This window comes from Camellia sinensis, chromosome 5 (genome assembly GCF_055761805.1).
Source record: "Camellia sinensis isolate YWXY chromosome 5, ASM5576180v1, whole genome shotgun sequence".
Lineage (NCBI taxonomy): Eukaryota > Viridiplantae > Streptophyta > Magnoliopsida > Ericales > Theaceae > Camellia > Camellia sinensis.
The window spans coordinates 139,370,836-139,388,060 of record NC_138965.1 but is presented as its reverse complement, the minus strand read 5'-3'; the positions used below and the strand labels follow the sequence as shown (position 1 = coordinate 139,388,060).

At 35.6% G+C, this 17,225-nt stretch overlaps 1 protein-coding gene across 1 annotated transcript; it reads left to right on the top strand.

Annotated features, from left to right (window-relative positions):
* The first annotated feature begins 9,558 nt into the window (after positions 1-9,558).
* Positions 9,559-16,086, top strand: LOC114289950 (protein LNK3). Its single transcript, XM_082867817.1, has 6 exons — positions 9,559-10,236; positions 11,124-11,505; positions 12,023-12,299; positions 13,738-13,854; positions 13,937-14,076; positions 15,469-16,086. The coding sequence occupies exons 2-6, from the start codon at positions 11,132-11,134 to the stop codon at positions 15,707-15,709; spliced, it is 1,149 nt and encodes a 382-aa protein (XP_082723943.1). The 5' UTR covers positions 9,559-10,236; positions 11,124-11,131; the 3' UTR covers positions 15,710-16,086.
* Positions 16,087-17,225: the final 1,139 nt, after the last annotated feature.

The following is a 17,225-nucleotide window of genomic DNA, read 5'->3' as shown; positions in this document are numbered from 1 at the left end:
TAAGTTGGTTCTTGCATGATTCATGGAAAATTAGAGTTTTAAAGTCAAGAATTGGTTTATACATTGAATTGAGTAGGAATTCATGCATGCATGTATACATTGTTAAGTTTTGAGGTTGATTTCATGGAAATCCTCACATACATGTCTATATTCTAGCTATGGTCCATGAATTCATCATGTTTTTAAGTGAATTGACTCACTTGTTCTTGTATTAGAAGCCTTGAAGTTGATTAAATTCATTCATGTTACATGTACATCATGTTTTTGAAGTTTTGTTTGGAAATGGGTTCAATTGAACTACCTTTGGGCTTTGATTTTGCAAATTGATCTTTGAAACATGTCATATTATGTGTTTTAAAGTGTTTTCCAGAAAATTAGCCCAAAAAGATCAAATTTGATGCTTTAAATGTTGAGTTTCATACTTGGAGACAAATCTGAAAATTCCTGATTTTGGATCCACGCTCGAGCGGGGAACTCCACGCTCGAGCATAAAATTTGAGTTCATGCAGTCCGCTCGAACGGAAAAAGTAACGCTCGAGCGTGAAATGCGTGTATTCAGTACTTTGCATGTGTTTACAGTCCCCTCGAGCGAGGGAATGCACGCTCGAGCAAGGACTTGTGTCTCACGCTCGAGCGTGGATCGAGCGCCCATCGAGCATGGTTTTTGTGTATCTAGTATTTTTACTGTAGTTTATAGTACGCTCGAGCGAAGAAAGTCACGCTCGAACGGAGATCCTTTGTCTACATGTCCGCTCGAGCATAGAAAGCCACGCTCGAGCGAGACCCCTGTTTTCTGAAAATTTTGAAAAGTGTTTTAAAGTGCATCTTTGCATCCTCATTCCATCCTAGACATTCCTAGACCATATTTAAGTCATCTTAATGAGGATATTGATGTAGAACCACACCGAGTCAAGTTAGGGACTAAGTCATTGTTTCCCAAGTGTGTAACTTAGTGTGTGTTCATTCTGTAATTGTGTAGGGTTGGCATCGGAGGACGCTCTAGCCTATCTGTAGCCCAGTGCTCTGTGAGTAACAATGTTGTAAAGATATATTCAATCATGAATATTTTCTGAATGATCAACTGTACTGCTTCTAAAATGATATTTTTTACTGAATGAATGCTTGTCCTATTTGCGAACTGTATTTGTGGCATCCATAGCAATTTACTGTTACTGTACTGTACTGCTACTATCACAGAGATCTCTGTCGGTTCCCATGTTTGGAACCACTACTGTTTACTGATATGATGGCCATTAACTGACTGTTCGGTTTGTTAAGATCTATTGTACTGTTTGCTATTGGATGTACCACTTATGACTGCTATGATCGAATAACTGATATACTGTTCAAATGATTGTTTTAAATACTGAAAGGACATTCGTTCCTAACCTCTTTCCGCATATGTTATTCACTGGGCTTTAGCTCACTGTTTATATATATATATGTAGGTGTCCAGGCACCGGATCGGAGCTAGGAGCGTTGGGTTTAACTCCTTTTTTGTCAAGCCAACCACTGTGCCTCACTGAGAGGTTCCAAGTCCTTCAAGCTAGGGCTTTTTTGGGTGTTTTAGATTCATCCTTTCTGTCTCTGTTTTTGTATAGATTGACTGTACCTGTACTGTACTGTTCTAATAAGGATTAGGTCCCTGTCCTGGATGATTGTATATGTATGTATATACTATTTTTGTTCCGAATGTAAATATGTATTAAAAGTCTTTTTTTGCATACAGACTGTCACAGCTCATTGGACATCTTTTATTACTGTTTTGGCTTCTGCCAGCCCCTGTACTCTGTATTACTGTTATTACTGTTAAGCAGGCCTTCGGTAATCACGGATTACTGGCCGGTTACGGTGCTAAACCCATAGGGGCGGGTTTGGGTCGTGACATTATTCCTGTCAACCTTCTTTAGCGCGGATCCTTATCTCGGCTTGAAGAATAGCTAAATGCTTGGCCATTCCTGCCAAACTTCTTGATTGCCCCCAAATAGTGCAAAGACTTGTTGGTCAAATCTACCAACTTCCTGCAGCCTAGATCCTTATCTCGGCTTAGGCGAAGTGTTGGTTTTTCCAACCAACCTCTTCAGCCCAAATCTTAATCCTAGCTGAAGAGAGCTCAAAGTTGGTTATTCCGGCCAGCTCTGAGCGGAGTGTTTGGTTTTTCCAGCCAAACGTCCTGTAGCCTGGAACTTTATCCTTGGCTTAGGAGAAGTGTTGGTTTTTCCAGCCAACCTCTTCAGTCCAGATCCTAATCCTAGCTGAAGAGAGCTCAAAGTTGGTTATTCTGGCCAACTCTAAGCGGAGTGTTTGGTTTTTCGAGCCAAACGTCCTGCAGCCTGGATCCTTATCCTCGGCTTAGGAGAAGTGTTAGTTTTTCCAGCCAACCTCTTCAGCCCAGATCCTAATCCTAGTTGAAGAGAGCTCAAAATTGGTTATTCCAGCCAACTCTGAGCGAAATGTTTGGTTTTTCCAGCCAAACGTCCTGCAGCCTGGATCCTTATCCTCGGCTTAGGAGAAATGTTGGTTTTTCCAGCCAACCTCTTCAGCCCAGATCCTAATCCTAGCTGAAGAGAGCTCAAAGTTGGTTATTCCGGCCAACTCTGATTTTATTTAGAAAGAGTTGGTCAATCCTGCCAACCCACTTTGCCCCCAGTTGGGCAAAGATTTTTTACTTGGTTAGTCCTTCTTATCAACCGTGCTAACTTTTGTCGAAGGTGTTCTGTTCGACATCGCTGTTTGTGCCGAACTCCGCCTTGGTGTTCATTCTGAATCTGGTCACAAATGCCTCCGCTAGTTGCGCCCACGAAGCTATGCTACCTTATGGCAACCTCTCAAACCACGTTAAACCCAGGTCACCAAGGCTAAGGGTAATGGTGCTTTCTCTATTGTCGGAACGAACGGTGAGCTCTGCAACCTTGCTAACGCTTTGTCTGCTGGTTCATAGGCAAGGCGTGGCTCTGGAATTCCAACCTCGACACTCTCATGTGTTCTACGAACCAATCGTGGTAGTGCTGAGACCTTGCGGGGGTCGCGAGCCTGAGTGTCTTTTCTCCTTCGAGCCCTTTCAGTCTTCATTCTCTTATGCTTGGAGTAGCGTGTCTTGGAAGTCTTTGATTATGTATTGCTCGACCTGAGGCTTCTACTTTTAGTTTGTGATAGTGTGACTTGTCTGATCTTCTGAGTGGCAAGAGTGTGTGTTGCCTTTTATCTGGTGCTTCATCGTCTCTATGCTAGCCGCCATTCTTCTTATTACTTCGTCTTGCTCCCTTACGCGATCTTCGAGAACCTGAGGATCCATCTTCCACCTCTGTCTATCAGGGCTTTGAGAGCGGTGTGGACTTGAGCCTTGTCTTTCTCTTGCTTCTCTCCGCGGATTCCTTCGCTGGGGATCTAATTCCGCCATGGGTGGGATAGAAGGTAAACCTTCGCGCTTCCCACCCCCTTTTCGGTGTTTGCCCATCAATAACAGATTGCGGCAAGCCTTCATTGTGATGCTTCCAACTAGAAAGGAAAACTTGATCAAGAGATTTTGCTCTTTGTGAAATTCTCACAGACGGTGCCAATTGTATGAGCACGAAATAATTCTTCTCGTATGATCCTGTTGATCAAGTTTGCACTCCTCCAAACAACGTTGCTTTGCCACCTGAAAACACAAACGTGAGCTAACCAGCGGGTGTGTGCCGGAAACCCTTCCGATGTCTAAGTTAGCAACTAGACAATAGACAATAAGCTCTGTGTATTCTAGAGTGAGAATAGGGATACCTGTCCATAGGTCTGGTCATGAGCTTTTATAGACTCTGCTTGGCACAATCCTAGTAGGATTCCAACTCTCCCTGTGAGAGTCCTCCTAGGAATCACACACCCTACTTACTACCAACCAAGTGAGATGGTTTTGCACAATCCTAGTTGGACTCTACTCTCCTTAACAGAGTCCTCCTAGGAGTCATTCTCCTACTCACTACCAACCAAGCGAGATGGTTTTGCACAATCCTAGTTGGACTCTACTCTCCTTAGCAGAGTCCTCATAGGAGTCATTCTCCTACTCACTACCAACCAAGTGAGATGGTTTGCACAATCCCAGTATGACTCTAACTCTCCTTAGCAGAGTCCTACTAGAAGTCTCATCACTGCAAGCCAAGCCGATCTATCGAATGCCACCCTGCCGAGCTATACACAGCTCAACTGCAACGCCCTCAAAATAATAACGATAAACCCATCAAATAAAACATTCATTAACATATGAAATAACAACATTCTTCTATTCATCAGTGTTTCATTACAAAGGTATTACATGTTAACAACAAAAGCAAAATGCCCAACGGGCTTACAGTTTTCCAAGTTAACACTTGGTTACAACAAAAAGAGTACTAACTCATACACGTTAAGCCCTTGGCTTGTATTTACATGTAATACATCAAAAAGTAAAACGACAACAGTATGTCCAGTCCTAGCCTCCCAAGCTATGTCCTTGGAGGTGGCATGCTTCCTGTACCTGAAAATGATATTCCCATATAGGGTGAGCCACAGCCCAGTAGAAATATACTAAACCAACCATGAACATTGCCTAAAACATTAGCAATTGATAGATGGCCAACACTGACACATTCACATAAATTACACATTTATGCCACACGACCTATGAGTCCAAATTACTTTTCATTTTCCCTTTTTCAACAGATAGGCATATAAGCACTATCCACATTCTGAACAGATATGTATGACAACAATATCCACAGATAAGCAAATAAGCTATATCCACATTCGACAACAGATATGTATAACCACAATATCCACAGATAAGCATATAAGCTATATCCACACTTCTCTAGACAAGCATATGAGCTGTATCTACGGAGTTCATCCCCTATCTTCTCCCAACACTATCCGGTTTAGAGGTACATCCCCTATCTTCCCCTAAACCGCGGAGTACATCCCCTTTCTCCTCCTCTACACATAACGTATACAAACACATTGGTTCTATATACAATCACACAATACATACAGTTAATGTATTCTATCAATCGTCAAATTCCATGACACATTCCATTGATTAGGTTCAGTTTGCCTAATCATCATGCATTGTCTACAACAATCACGACTATCCTCCACCGATAGCCCAAAGCAGTTATTTCTAAACAGAAAATAAATACACAATGGATATTCAATCAACATTTCACTCCTCACAATTAATTATCCCAATTAATTAATCAATGTAATTAGGTCAATTCCCATAATTAACATTACAACCCTTAGGTCCCATTTTCATCAATGATTTAACATTCATTCCATTTCACTAAGCCAAACATGCATCTAGGTTTATTATAAATAAAACCTCAACTTTTGTAAAATTGCACAAAAGCCCCAAACTTTCACAAAATTACCAAACCAACCCCAACATCTCAAAATACCAAAATTTAAAGACAAAATCCATAGATAGGAGTAGGATATCCCTACCTCAAACCCGGAACCCCAAAGGAGATGAAGACCAAAACCAAAATGCTCCAAACCTCGAAATTTTCAGATCAAAAGGAAGCCCTCGACGATCAACAACTTTTTTGTAAAGGCCAAAGATGAACGAATCACTCCTACTAGATCAAAACCTAGAGAGAAGGTAGAGTCTAGAGTGAGAAGCTCAACAATGGTGATTTTGGAAAAGTAAGAGAGAGAAGAGAAAACAAAAGTGATTTGAAAAGGCACAAATTCGGGACTTTAACCCAGTCTCCCGCTCGAGCGTAAAACACCCCGCTCGAGCGGCCACTCACAGACTTACGCTCGAGCGGCCAACCTCCCGCTCGAGCGCAGAATGCACTCGCTCAGCACTTTTGCAGAACCAGACCTCCGCTCGAGCTCCCAACCCTACGCTCGAGCGTACAACACTGCACAACAAATACTGGATGGGTGTATTCCCCGCTCGAGCGCCAACACCTCCGCTCGAGCGGACAGGCCAAAAATCTAGGCAACTAGTTTTGGTTTCTAAACTCAACCAACCTGAAACAAATCCACCCAACACATCCCATAACTCAAATATGAAGAAAAAGGAATGTAAACACGATGATAACCAACTACCAACATCCACGGACACATGTTCGGATCACTGTACGACAAGGGTAAACCCGGGATCGCTATAACCCTCACCACTGATGTTACCTCGGTTTGCTACAGAACTTTCTTTACTTCGACTGTCATCTTTACCTCGGCTCTGTGCTCAACTAAGTAATGGAATAGAAGCATAGACCGAGCTATACCTAACTCGGCCATCTGTCTTACCAAACACCTCGATCAACCCTTGGGCCTAGTATTTAGGTAGCTCGGTCAACGCCCTTGCCCAGTTTGGTACTCAGATAAAAAGGGACCGAGCTACCCGTCGTCCATACTTCGACCCTTATCTCTCCCCATTACGCAGCCCAGCTCCCAAAGAAGACTCTTCCTAGCTCGGCCTAATTTATTTACAAATTACCCTGTCAATTATTATTACATTGTTTGTCGTCACTGCATACATGATAGTATTGATATTATAACGAGGTAATTTTCTTTAGGTAACTAATTGCTATATATAACAAATTCAAACTTAAAAAGTGTTTTAATTTTTTATTAGGTACAATATTTCTTGTTAACAAGTGTGAGTGTGTGTTTTTTTTTTTTTTTTGAATTAAATACAATGTTAACATTGTGGTCAAATATAGTACTGGTTCAATAAATCTCACTATTCAAGATAAACGGGTAGACTTTATCTTGCTATGTCAACCATCATATTTGAAGAATATGAGATCAAAGGTAGAAAATTATATAATTTATTATATATAATTTATTCTTACCTTTTCAAACATAATATTATAATTCTAAAATTTTACAGGATAATAGAGTTAGAATGATTAAAGATCATATTACATCATACTAAGACCATGCCTATGCATTTATCATATATGTACCAACAATGCTACGTCAACTAGATTGTACACCATACATGACCTTTGTTTTAAATATAGATTGTTCTAAAGAATATATATACATTTTAGAAGGTAAATATATATATATATATATAATATGTAAGTATGACATTTTTACTTTATAACATTTTATAAATACAAAATATATGTGTTGTTCATCAATTATAATACTAACTATCATGTTGACAATGCAGAAATGCTGATAGAAGACCCACAACAATTTAGATTTTAGTTATAATATATTTTATTTATTCAATAAATTTCAAACAAATATAACAAATTTTTGTTTTTATTACTTCAATTATAAGATATCAACATTTTCTTTTAAAATTATATATATTTTATACTAATAATTTAAAAATATATTTAATATAATCATAAATAATTTTTTTAAATCCAACCTTGTGCGTGTGCTATGCTGGTAAAAACAAATCTCAAATAGATAAAATTAAATTTAGAAGAAACTAACTGTATAATTTACTCCCAAAAAAAAAATTGTAAAATGCAATTGCAAATCTTAAAGGGCAAAATGTAAATTTTAAAACATGAAAGTTAAATGTATTTCTCATAATTAAAAAAGTATATATATATAATTTATTCAAATTTTGTTATTATTTTATAATATTGTGATACAAGCAAGGCCCAAAAGGTTTGCTGGTGGGGCAGAGAAGGGATTGTGTGGCTCTGCTTTTCTTGAACCTTTAACTTGAAAAAAAACAAAGTTGTACCTTCTGAGAAAACTTAAATATTTTATCTATTTTTCGATTTTTTATAAAAAAATTATAAAAAAAAATCAGAAAAGTGATTTGATCTAAAAAATAATTAAAAAAATTGATTTATTTAACGCACTCCAAACAAGCTTTTATAAAGTAAAATATTTAAAACTTGTTTGAAATGTATTATATAAATACATTTTTTATTTTTTTAAATCTTATTATCTCTCTATTTTTTTTTATCTATTTTTCATAAAAAATCAAAAAATATATTTTAGATCATTCAAATAATTCCTAAATTCTAAGCATTATTATTATTTTTTTTTTGAAAAACAGTTCTATCCGAAGAAAAGTCTCACTTGTTGCCACCTACTCTGAAATTCTGGATGAATCTGACACGTGTTAGGCTCTCGCCATTTTTACAGGTACCACGCGTCATTATACGAAATCCAACATCATTTCACATTCTCCTCCAAATTTCCATTTTAACCCTCCTCTCTAGGGATAACAACGATGGGTTTATACACCCAACCCAACTCCTATTATTACATTGAGGGATTTCACCTCTTTTAAGTTTTGATATTAATTTAAACAATATTCGGATTTAAGAGTTTCATTTTGAGATTGATTTTAATAATTTGAATTATTCATTTTTTAAGACTTAAGATAATTAGATATTAATAGTCATATGTTTGAATTATGTTTATTTTTAAAAAATAAATAATAAATATAATTTTAAGGATAGGTTTTTTTTTTTTTATTACAAATTTAATTCAAACATATAAATATCGAGATTTAATTCTACGAATGAAAGAGAATTAATAAAAATAAGATATCATGGAATACTGTGATAATATTTTATAAGCGATGAGAAATAAAAATAAATCTTGAGTGGGTCAGCCAAAATAAGACAAGGAGAGAAAAAAAAATTCTCATCTCGCTTCCTAATCATAGGCAGAAAAAACTTGTGTAGAGCAAAATGAGATTAAAAAAAAAGATGAAATGGTATGTGAACAACAACAATTGATGAATTGTAAGAGTTAAGAAAATTGAATACGAGAAATATAAATATCAAAATGAGAGACATATAAATATTTTGATGAATTAATTTTTTTACATAATAAGTTATATTTTTCATATATAAAAATATATTTAATTAATGTAATCGAAAAGGGAGGAAGGGAGAAACCTGAATTGAAAAATGAATCTCGTCATTTTATGTTTTTTATTGGGATTAAAATTCTCCCCATTTTTGCAACAAAATCCAAACAGAAAGAACCCAAAGAACCCATGCCCAAGACCCGTTTGTTATCGGGTCGAGAGAATCAATGCTACGGTGCGGGGGTATTTATGGAATTAGATATAAATAATGTTAAGAATTATAAATATTTCACTAATATTTTTACCAAATATTATATCAAACTCACATAAAATTCACATAACATAAATCACACACTCATACAAAATATTTAATAAAATATTGATAAAATATTTAAATTACCTACTCTCTCTGTCTCAAAATAATAGTCCATTTTGAAAAATTTAACTTTTTTTTTATAGTACAATTATTGCATTTAAAAAAAGTTAATTTTTTAAAATTACCTTTTTGATAATAACTTTTTAGGAATATTAATGTCATAATTGTATTTTTATATTATTTATTAATTTAAAAAAAGATAAAATAAAAAATTTATATTATTTTTGTACTTAATTTTTAAAAAATAAAAAATAAAACAAAAAATTAATATTTTGACACGGAGGGAGGGAGTATCATTTTTCATTACACGTACACTTTGGAATTTTCCACGCCATGTTCTTCGATTTTGTTGCAGTGGGCCCCGATTCTGACACGTGTGTCAATGATATTGCAGTTATAGATGGAGAAGGGTCGAGAGCCACTCATTCCAAGCAACACTTCTCAGCCACAAACTCACATCCAACTCACAATACTCTCTCTCTTCCTCATGTCTTCTGTGTACCTTTCTCTTATCTTTTTTTATTTATTTTTATACAGTACTTAATAATTAAAAAAAACATAATTTATTCGTAGATAAAATAAATAAGATTTTTAAATATGTATTTGTATTTTTTTTATTTTTAATATTTTAATTATGTCAACTTTTATATCTAAAGTATTTTAAAATACATGCCACAACAAACATTGATATCATATTTAAGTTATATGATTACAAATACAACTTTTCTTTTTTAGTTTTCTTTTGCCAAAAAAGGAAAAAATTACACAAACAAAAAACAAAACAAAACAAGTAAAGTAATAGTTGGGAATTAATTTTGAATACCAGATAAGGGTACACCAAAAATAGGTATTGGCTAAAATTCCTTTATATATTAAAAATAACTGAGGTATTATTACTATAGATAAGACTTCACTTGACAGCCTTGCATCAAACCCATAGCCGCCTCTGTTTTTCTGCTTGGAAAACACTGCTCTGTTTCTTCGATTCTAGCCAACCCATTGATCAATTCATCCTTTTCAATCGCTTCCGTTCACTGGTTTTGTGTTTTTGCACTGATTCTGAATCTGGGTTGTCTTTACTTCTCTGATTAATCCATTTCAGGTGTGACTTCTTTCAATTTTCAGTTCAATACACAACCCATATGCCATCTTTCTACTTCTTTGCTTCAATCTCTACTTTTATCTGCAAATTTTCAAGTTTTGTGGCTAGGATTTGAACTTGATATGTGATTTGTTTGGCTTTTGTTATCTTCATGTTATTTATTTGCAAATTCATTTTTCAACATATGTATCCACAAAGATTTATGTGGATCTGTGTGTATATGCTGATAATGGAGAGATTTATGTGTGTGTGTGTGTGTGTGTGTGTGTGTTTTTCTGCACTTAAATAATTAATTTAGGTGTTCATTTTCTCAATTCTTATCTTTTTTGGGTTTGTTCATATATGCTTTTTCTCTTTTGATGATTTCTCATGATTTGGCTTTAATACTTCATTTTTAAACATTAAAAATTAAAAATTTGCTCTGGGTTGGTCTCTGAATTATTGAAATTGAAGCTTATGCCACTTACCATTTTCTCTTTTATTTTACTGATTTGGATCTAAAAGTGGTTTTTTATTAATTTCGTTTTTACTGATTTGGATCTAAAAGTGGTTTTTTATTAATTTCGTTTTGCCTCTATGAGTTGGGTATTGTGAATTTTCTCAGCTTGTCGTTTCATCTTCATAGATTGTTTTGTTAATCCATCCCCTTTTTTTCTATTGTGTTTTTATTTAAGAATTTGATATTTTCCCCCTTTTTCATCAATTGATGTACTTGAATTTAAGCTTTGTTGATTGTGACTTTTATCTTTTCTGTTTCATACTATAAATTTCATCTATTTTAGTCTTCAGAGTTTCTAATTTTCTGCTAATATGGTCCAATTGGAAACGATTGTTCAAATCAGTATCCGATAAAGCCTAATTTTAGAGTTGTAATTCACTGTGTGTAGGTAGATCCATGGAGTGGTATTTTGCCATTGGTGTCGATGATCTCGTTGTTCCTAGAGATCAAGAACCATCGGACAGGCTTCCGTCCCCAAACAGTTGGTCACAGTGGGGAGAATTCACATCAGAAAACTTCAAGTCTGAAAACAAATGCTTTATCACTCAGACAAATTCGACTGGGGAAGAAGAACCTAAGTTCGGTGGGAAAAGCCTGTATGAAGAAGTTGACATGGACTTAACTTCACAGGAAGAGGAGCATTCTAGTGATTCGAATGCGTACCATAGTTTTCAGGAGGGTTCACTTCAGCAGGGTACAAGTCCATGGGAAAGCCCAGATTACCAGCTCAATGACTTGGCCGGAACCTATTCAACGGATGACAATTTCTTGTGCGTAACTTATAGCGTTAACATACTTGATTGGATCGTGTAGGAAATCTCTAGGTTATGATATGCCTTATTAGTAGTATGAAAAATTGTTCAATGGTGTCATTTCATGAAGGCTTAAAATTAATTTGATGTGATTAGAAGTGTTCCATTTTATTATTTTAGCCCAATTTTTCCATATCCAATGGATGACATCTTGTACAAGTGTAAGCTTCTTGATTTAGTCGTGTACAAACTCTCTAGTTTATGAAATGCCTTACTAGTAGTGAGAAAAATTGTTAATGGTGTCATATCATGAAGTCCTAAAATTAATTTGATGTGATCATAAGTGGCCTGTTATCTTGTTTTCGCCCAATTTTTTCATTCTTAAATTTATTTATAACATAACGGATTCATTCAGTTTTCATTTGGGCTGAAATTCCTTTGCTTCTTAGGGGTTTACCGTTCACCTATTTTTTTATTAGAAGGAAGTGGTGTCTTCTTGTTTCAGTATTCAATCTTTGCTTTTCCGTGTTTACAGGAGTTCATTGCTTGAAGAAGACCCAACTGGCATGGATTCTCTTGATGGATCATTTAACTTGTATCCCAAATTTGAACATGGTGTATTGCCCGCTGATGATCTCTTGACGGACATGATTATAGAATCCGACTATGATCCAAGTCACTTATTTGTCATGGGAAGCTCAAAGTATCTCAAAACACATGCCTCTTCTCCGTCAGTGGATTGGGGGCACGGAGATGTTGCGACTCTTCATACTTCTCGCAATTTGAGGCATAAAGATAACCCACCATTAAAGGTGAGATTTTCCATTTGTGTATTAATTGGAAAAGTTCGGATCTAGTTTTTAGCACCAAAGTTGTCGAACCTGGACTGGACCAGATAGTTGAACTGTTGGAACCTTTGGACGGTCTGGTTGTCAGGTTGATAATAAGAAAAACAAACCAGGTGCGTAAAAATACCTTTTTGAAAGCATTGATCCACTCAATTACTTATAATTATTTTTAGTTTGGTGTATCAGATCATTTAATTATTTTAATCCATATATACTGGAAATATCCATTACTAAAAGCATTGATCCACTTGATTACATTATAATTATATTTAGTTTCTGCATCAAATCATATACTTATTTTTCTCCATTCGTGCTATATATTGTATGTTGGTTTCTGTAGCATCACAGATTGTCTTTTTGGACCCAACGGTTGAACCATTCAGTCCATGAACTAGCGAAGTTATGGCATGATGAATGGCTCGGGTAGGAAGGGTTTTAATTGTAAAGTATTTGATTGTTTTCTTTAAGACCGACAGCAATAGACCCATAAGTAATCAAGTTTCTTGGTTAAGGGAGCCTTGCCTTTCTTGAGTACAAGAGAAGTATTTATTAGGGTAAAATACACTTTCACCCCCTGAAGTATTGTCCGTTCCTCACTTTAGTCCCTAAAGAGAAGATTCTCCCATTTTGGCCCTTGAAGCATCTTACCCTTTCTACTTTGGTCCAATTGTCAATGGCATGAATGGTTGAGGGGCAATTTTGATTTTTGTTGTGGTAGTGATGGTGGCCTGCGGTAGTCTGTGGTGAGGGTGGAGAAAAGGGGAGGTAGAGGGGAGTGGAGGGGTATCCGAGGGGAGCTAGGTGGGGGGAAAAATGTTCAGGTATTGTAGACCTCATTTTAATGGGTGATGTGGCATGATGTTATTGGCCTTTTTTTTTTTTTTTTTCCCTTGGTGAACAATCACTTATTCACATTTCCGTAGTTTCCCCCTGCGTATGGGTCAGTTTTGGGTCGACTCGTGCCATGTGGCATTTTCCATCACACAAATCTAATAGCTGTTGAAAATTGGACGACAGTGGGAAGCAGTAAATTGTTTGCCTAAATGACAGAATCTTCTTAAGGAGCCAAAATGAGAATGTAACATACCATGAGGGGTGAAAATGTAATTTACCCTATTTATTGTTGCAGTCTTTGTGCTCCTTGCTATTTTTTGTAACCACTGCCTTGAGAGTGCAGCCCGACCTCAAGGAAGACTACCTTTAGTGAAGAAATTCCCTGTATTTAAGCTCTGAATTTTCATGGTTACCTCTAGAGCTTATACAGAGTTTATAACTTCAAATAAAAATTTATTTTAGAAGTGGTTTGTAGATGAAAACAGGTTGATTTTGAAACTATTTCCCTCCAAAGTAGTCACAAGGGTACTTGTAGGTGTGACTAAGCATTGTAATCTTCTTTGTTCAGGCATTGGTTGCAAAGTTTGCACCCTCATCTGAGCTTGACATCGTGAACAGACATGTCGATGATGAAACAACACTGGAAGTATCTGTATTGCACGAGCTTGAAAGGGCAATGACTCAGGTGATTTAAGTTGGAATCAGAAGCTAAATGAATTTGTAAGTACAAAATACAATTACTTAAGAGAATTTCCTTTATTCTTCAGTTATCGAAGAAAACCAGAATTTGCTTTCGAGATGCTTTATACCGTCTTGCCAAGAACTCACAACAACAAATGGTGATTGATGACCAAGATCTCATCCCCGAAGAGCCCCCTCCACTGACAGATCATGACAAAACATTGAGGTACATTTTTTTTGTTTGCTTATTAAGTAATATAGTTTTTCTCCTATACTATATCATGATAGTTTAGAGAGGAAGAGTTCAGGTTGTGCCTTGGGTGAGCACAACCCGAGCAACCCAAGTTCAACCCTAAAAAACATTTTAGGATTTGGGAAGCATAATTTTAAATTTGGTCAGGGTCTTTGCTAAAATTTGCCATCTCAAATTAAATTTGGACAGCCCTGGGCAGGGATTCTCACAACGCGAATTCTATTGTTAATATATATAAATTATATATAATAAATATGAAATATTATAAATTATATATTATTTTCTCACTTTTTGGATTAAAGGGGTAGTATGTGAGAATGGAAAGAAGGGTTAAATGGTATAATAGTCATGGGAAACATATGGAACACACCCTTCAAAGGGTGTGTACTATATGCACCTTATAAGTAAAGAAAAAAATTGCATAATTTTATACTTTAACTAAAAAAAAATATATCATAATTAAACCCAACGTAAGGTACAACTAAAGATCTCATAAGTCATAATTAAAGAAGAAAATTGGTCATAATTAAAGGAAAAAATGACATAATTAGGAGTACATATGGTATACCCTTTTGAAGGGGGTGTATATTAGAATTTCCCTAATAATTATTGGCTTCTTTTAGACTTTCTTTCTCAATGTATTCTGAACTCATTTGGTTAGCACCTAAATGAGTTATGATTCAATTAAATTGAATTTTGACTACTTGTTTGGTTGGTTGGTGGGTTTTTTGTTGACTTAATTACTTAAAAGTCTCCTTTTTAAGACTCATGCGAGATTGTCCTACTCCTCCCATAAGTTTTTTAACGTATAAAATTGCACTTTTAAATTATGTGCTTTTTTTGTTGGATGTATCTACTCTTGAATTAAACTTCAGGGATGTGAGATGAATGTCGGCATCATGCTCAGCATGAGTGCGCTAGAATTTTGTTATGGAGTTTCTTATTCAATGTACTCTGAAACTCTGCTACAATTTCATTTACTAACAGCATAAATGCCTTGATCTATGAAAATAGTCATAATTTGGCAATCAGGGTAACCTGTTTTATTCTCCTCTTCCTGAAGCTCATGTTGTCATCTTTACTTCTCTTAAAATTTTCTACCGCATCATTTATTATTTTTTCCTTCATGTTAAATACAATTGTATCAGCAATGATATGTGCATAAAAGTTGACGCACACAGTATCCACCAATGTCTCACAAAATGTACAAATCGCTGCATTTTGTGCACACAAACTTTCTGTTGGCATAGGGTTTTGCATTTTTATACATGTCAAATGTTGAAGTTTCATTTTGTCATGAGAACAAAGGTGTTGGTGTTCTTGTTGCAACAACAGATATTCACAAGGCTAATTCTATTCTCTCAGGTTGGAGGACACGAAAACTATGGAATCAGAGACGAATTCCATTGACAGGGCTGTTGCAAACCTCATGTTCAATAAGGTGGATTCGGGTGGAATAGATCTCCTCGCTGCAGTGTCATCCAAAGAGGAAGCTAAGGGAACAACCAAGCAGTGCAACTACAACTTGAATCAGCCACAACAACCTCATTGGCATCACCACACAAGAAGTTCAACTGGTGATGCCGAAGTTCCAATCTTCGGTTAAATGAAGCCACACTTGCTGCTGCAGCAAATAGATCCATTCAAATTTCTCAAGCACTGTATTGTAAGCGCTATGTAGTCTGTACATGCTGTCTCAACTAAACAGAGATGCACATTTCAGATTTCATGGAGTACGTGGACCTCTTTAAATGTGTATGTATATATATATCAAAGTGGTTTGTATTTGTTAACAGGATGTGGATTCTGGATGCATCCACTCAATTTTGGTTAGCACCTAAATGAGTTATATGTTTCTGTTAAATTGATTATTTTTTTTACTTGTTTGGTTGGTTTTTGGACTTATATATATGAAGTTGGGTTGTATTTGTTAGCATGATGTCAATACCTAAAGAAGTCCGAAACTGGGCTACTTCCCAAAAATGCTCCGCCGTTTGTTTGTTGTTGAAGCTGAAAATTTACTGTTTGTCGTTGGCTTTTATTTTTATTTTTTGTTCTTATGTATTCCTGAAAGACAAGGGGTTGTCCCATCTCATTATAGAGTGGCAAATTATTGGACACGGTTGGAACTTGGATTTGAACTAGCATAGACGTCTTGCCAACTTGCCATAATTATTTTTAAATTATGCACTTTTGTTGGATGAATTTATTCTAAAATTAAACGTTAGGATGTGGGATAAATGTTAGATGTCACGCTTAGTTTGAGTGCTATTTGATAGGCGGCGATTATTGTGTTCGAAATTTTAGAACTTTTATATTATTTCTTCATTTTTATAAATTGATATTTAGGAACTCAATTTTTTGATATTTGTATTTGTTATGAAACTATTATGTAGAAAGAAAATCTGAGAAACTTATGAATTTTCTCAGTTTTACAAAAATGAGAAGTTTCAATGTTGGAAACCATTGGAGAAATTTTATAGGAGTATAGATCTTACTTTGGTAAAGAGAAAAGGATTGGAAATTCCATTATCAAGAATTATATTCCTCCTAATAATGAGATTAGGTTAGTAAAAAACACATTTCATGTTTTAAACATGCTAAAATGATGAAGTGGTTTGTAGCATGGGTAGGGATGACAAAAGTTGACATGAATAAAGATATCGGCAACTAAACATGTAAAGGTTGGGTAACCTCTACTCCTGCCCAATTCCTACCCTCGTGTAGAGTTAACACTGATTTATCATCATTCCGTCTCAATAAAACTTTTCTTGTTAGTTTTACAATTTATATTTAGATCATTTTTATTTGAAGATATGACTTTAGAACTAGACTAATGATTTAATAAAACACAAATTCTCACGTTGGGCTAAAAAAATTAGAATATAAACTAATAGTCCATTTGAACATATATGGAAACTAGCGAATGAGGGGATTCAAGTACAAAATAAGAAATTAAGGAGGGAATTGCAAAATGAGGGTGTTCGGCTACCAAATAGGAAATTAAAGAGACCAAACGTGACTAGAAAAAGCAACGCATTTCATGTTTTAAAGGTGTGCTAAATGATGAAATGAAGGTAACTTAACATGAGTTGGGGTGCATGGTAACAAGGTCACATGAG